The sequence below is a fragment of the Bombina bombina genome, chromosome 6 (assembly GCF_027579735.1).
Source record: "Bombina bombina isolate aBomBom1 chromosome 6, aBomBom1.pri, whole genome shotgun sequence".
Classification (NCBI taxonomy): domain Eukaryota; kingdom Metazoa; phylum Chordata; class Amphibia; order Anura; family Bombinatoridae; genus Bombina; species Bombina bombina.
This window is the reverse complement of record NC_069504.1, coordinates 163,253,035-163,257,007: the sequence shown is the minus strand read 5'-3', so window position 1 is coordinate 163,257,007 and position 3,973 is coordinate 163,253,035. Positions and strand designations below refer to the sequence as shown.

Sequence of the window (3,973 nt, the reverse complement as noted above, 5' to 3'; positions counted from 1 at the left end):
CGCAGGCACACACCACATACACCACACATACTAAACACACTATACACACATATGACATACTATACAGAATACACACACACAAACACACTTTTTTTTTACAATAAAACAGAATCAATAGTAGAATCATGTGTTAAAAGTAATTGAAGTTACAAAAATGATATACTCTATGTATGTGTGTTTGTAAATGTATATATACATATATATATATATATATATATATATATATACACACACACACAAAACACGAGTGGACTGCACTATCAAACTGGGTACACATCCCATGACCCTGCAAAATGCACAGCCCTGGGTGCTCAGTAGAACTCACAGGTAGCTGCACAGTCCCCAGAGCCCCAGGCAGTTAACCCCACAAGTCGGGTGCAAATCCCATTGGGAAAATTACAAAATAAATTAGCACAACACACAGAGGAATTCTGGCACTCTTCCTCTGTGCCAGACTTCCTCTGTGATTAAATATTAAATTTAATAAAAGCAATTTATAAAGGTACTTTTATTTTATAAAATGTCTGCGTGTATGAGTGAGTGTATACATGCATCCTTGTGTGTCTATATATTGAATTATTCATAAATTTAAAGGCATTTTACAGTGTAAAAAACTATTATTTTGTCATTGTTAGTACAATAATTCATTTAAAAAGAAAAATCTAAAATAGCTGATATTTTTAGCTTTGAAAAAGATAAAACTCTTGTTAAATTAGCAAGAAATTAACTGGTGCTAAGCTTTGCTACATCTTTAATCAGAATAAAAGCAATATAATCAGTCTATATTATATTGTTAACCACCAGGCTGTATTGTGTAAACATTGGCACTTGCCAACCAGGAATAAATGACCTACTTTAATTTCAACAGATTCTTTCTTCCTCCAGACTATGTAAATACATGTCATTTGTTATGTGCAATTCAATACCTCCTAGCCTCTTTTACAGTCTTTGGTCAGAGCAGTCTATTTAGGATTCTCACATAATGACAAGACACATCACTGAAGAACAGAAATAGTATAATTGAACAAATTAGAAACATTCCCTTGTTTTTCCTATATGAGTATTTATGTATAGTATATTCGCATCAGCACCTTAGATAATTGGTCCTGATAAAAGCTAAGAAAGACCCATCCTGGCAAATACATGAGGGTCACCAGTCCCATAAAATTCAGAGGATAGTGAGAATAATCCCAAGAGCAGGCATTACATATGCGTAGCCCCAAACCCCATGAAAACTCCCATGTGTAAACAAAAAGGATGTAAACTGGCAGCCTTTTCCAGGCCCCCCATCCTTTAGAGTAACACAGGTAGAAATAGAGTCTCTCCACTATTAGGCTGCAGCTTCCATACATTAAAAAGGACCACAGGGAAGTGTGTCCAATCATGCTCTTTTCTGGCTTCTCCAGCAGGTTAAAGATGGATGTAAAGAAAACCTCATCCAAGAAGCCATGCATGCCATAGAAAATGAAGCGCAGGAGAATGGGGAGATTATTTTGAGCAACAATTCCATTTGTGACATTATAGTTTGCTCCCTGCAGTCCCTCACAGCTATGATAGTGCAGCCTCAAAAAGATCCTGAAAAACCCTTGTGAGTAATAGACAGCTAACACATACTGCAGCCCCAATTCTGCAGCACTGAGCCCTGGCTCCTGGGGGCAACAATGCAGCAGTGTCTTTCTGATTAGGATCTGCAGGCCCATGAACACAGATGGGTAAAAGACAAAGTGGAAAGCCAATGGGCTCTCGGAGAAGCTCTTTCTTTGAAGGTATATCTTCTCCAGGGCAAAGTGGGCAAGGGCATGCAGGAAGCATCTGTAAGGTGAAGAAAAGCCCAGCAAGCTATAGTCCTGGCTGCGGTAGAAGTGTCGGGCACAAGAGCTAAGCACATCAAGAGTCAGGCCATGCATACCATAAAAATACAACCGCATCCATGCAGGCAGGGGCTGTGAGGTGGAGAAGCTGCCAGCTGACAGAGGCTTGAGTCTGGTTTTGACCACCTGCCTCCTCCAGGAACCTTGGCTCCTACCCATCCTGCAGGTGCTGAACAGTCAGGTGTCAGAACTGCATGCTGAGCCCAAAGATGCTGTCCCAGACCCACCGGTATCATTACCAGATTCTATATCCTCAGCACAGCCTGTATCTCTTTCCCTTATGAGCAGCTTTCAGCTACAAACCACGCCTGCTTCTGTCACAGTCTCTTCCCCTTTCATTTATTAAGGTGGATTAGCACAATTACTGCTCAGTTAGTAGGAAATCAAACTGAAAGTAATTGTGTAAGTAAAAAACAGTCTGATATGATGAGACATAGGGCACAATTCTCTAGGCCTCTAGTTTAGTGATATGCTATAAGATGCCTTGTCAATATTATGAGGCTCCTCATGGATTGTGGTATAGGCTTTTTTTACCTTGAAAATTGTACATTTCATTAAGAGGAGTTTCCCAATATTCTTAATGTGAAGAAAAGAGAATTACATTACGGTATATTACTCAGTAAATAGCGAGAGAGAAAGAGAGAAACTTACAGTATAGTGATCAGTAAAGAGAGATAGACTTAAATTACATATTATAGTGATCAGTAAAGAGAGAGAGAGAGAGAGAGAGGGAGATACTTACATTACAGTATAGTGATCAGTAAAGAGAGATAGACTTACATTACATATTATAGTGATCAGTAAAGAGAGAGAGAGAGAGAGAGAGAGAGAGGGAGAGAGGGAGATACTTACATTACAGTATAGTGATCAGTAAAGAGAGATAGACTTACATTACATATTATAGTGATCAGTAAAGAGAGAGAGAGAGAGAGAGAGAGAGAGAGAGGGAGAGAGGGAGATACTTACATTACAGTATAGTGATCAGTAAAGAGAGATAGACTTACATTACATATTATAGTGATCAGTAAAGAGAGAGAGAGAGAGGGAGAGAGGGAGATACTTACATTACAGTATAGTGATCAGTAAAGAGAGAGAGACTTACATTACAGTATAGTGATCAGTAAAGAGAGAGAGACTTACATTATTATTATTATCATTTATTTGTATAGCACAGCCAAATTCCGTACATTACAGTATAGTGAACAGTAAAGAGAGAGAGACTTACATTGCAGTATAATAATCAGTAAAAAGAGAGAGAGAGAGAGAGAGAGAGAGAGAGAGAGAGAAAGAGACTTACATTACAGTATAGATTAGTGATCAGTAAAGAGAGAGCGAGAGACTTACATTATAGTGATCAGTAAAGAGAGAGAGACTTACATTACATTATAGTGATCAGTAAAGAGAGAGAAATAGACTTACATTACAGTAAAGTGCTCAGTAAAGAGAGAGAGAGAAATAGACTTAAATTACAGTATTGTGATTAGTAAAGAGATACTTACATTACAGTACTGTGACCAGTAAAGAGAGACTTACATTGCAGTATAGTGCTCAGTAAAGAGAGAGACTTACATTACAGTATAGTGCTCAGTAAAGAGAGAGCGAGAGAAATAGACTTACATTACAGTATTGTGATCAGTGAAGAGAGAGAGAGAGACTTACATTACAGTATTGTGATCAGTAAAGAAAGACTTACATTACAGTACTGTGATCAGTAAAGAGAGACTTACATTAAAGTATTGTGATCAGTGAAGAGAGAGAGACTTACATTACAGTATTGTGATCAGTAAAGAGAGACTTACATTACAGTATTGTGATCAGTAAAGAGAGACTTACATTATAGCATTGTGATCAGTAAAGAGAGACTTACATTACAGTATAGTGATCAGTAAAGAGAGACTTACATTACAGTATTGTGATCAGTAAAGAGAGACTTACATTACAGTATTGTGATCAGTGAAGAGAGACTTAAATTACAGTATTGTGATCAGTGAAGAGAGAGAGAGACTTACATTACAGTATTGTGATCAGTAAAGAGAGACTTACATTACAGTATTATAATCAGTAAAGAGAGACTTACATTACAGTATTGTGATCAGTGAAGA

At 37.6% G+C, this 3,973-nt stretch overlaps 1 protein-coding gene across 1 annotated transcript; it reads right to left on the bottom strand.

The window, feature by feature from the left end:
• Window positions 1–493: 493 nt before the first annotated feature.
• On the bottom strand, window positions 494–2,138 carry TMEM229A (transmembrane protein 229A). Its single transcript, XM_053719765.1, has one exon. It carries the CDS (start codon window positions 2,028–2,030, stop codon window positions 1,065–1,067), a length of 966 nt encoding a protein of 321 aa, XP_053575740.1. The 5' UTR covers window positions 2,031–2,138; the 3' UTR covers window positions 494–1,064.
• Between the last annotated feature and the right edge of the window lie 1,835 nt (window positions 2,139–3,973).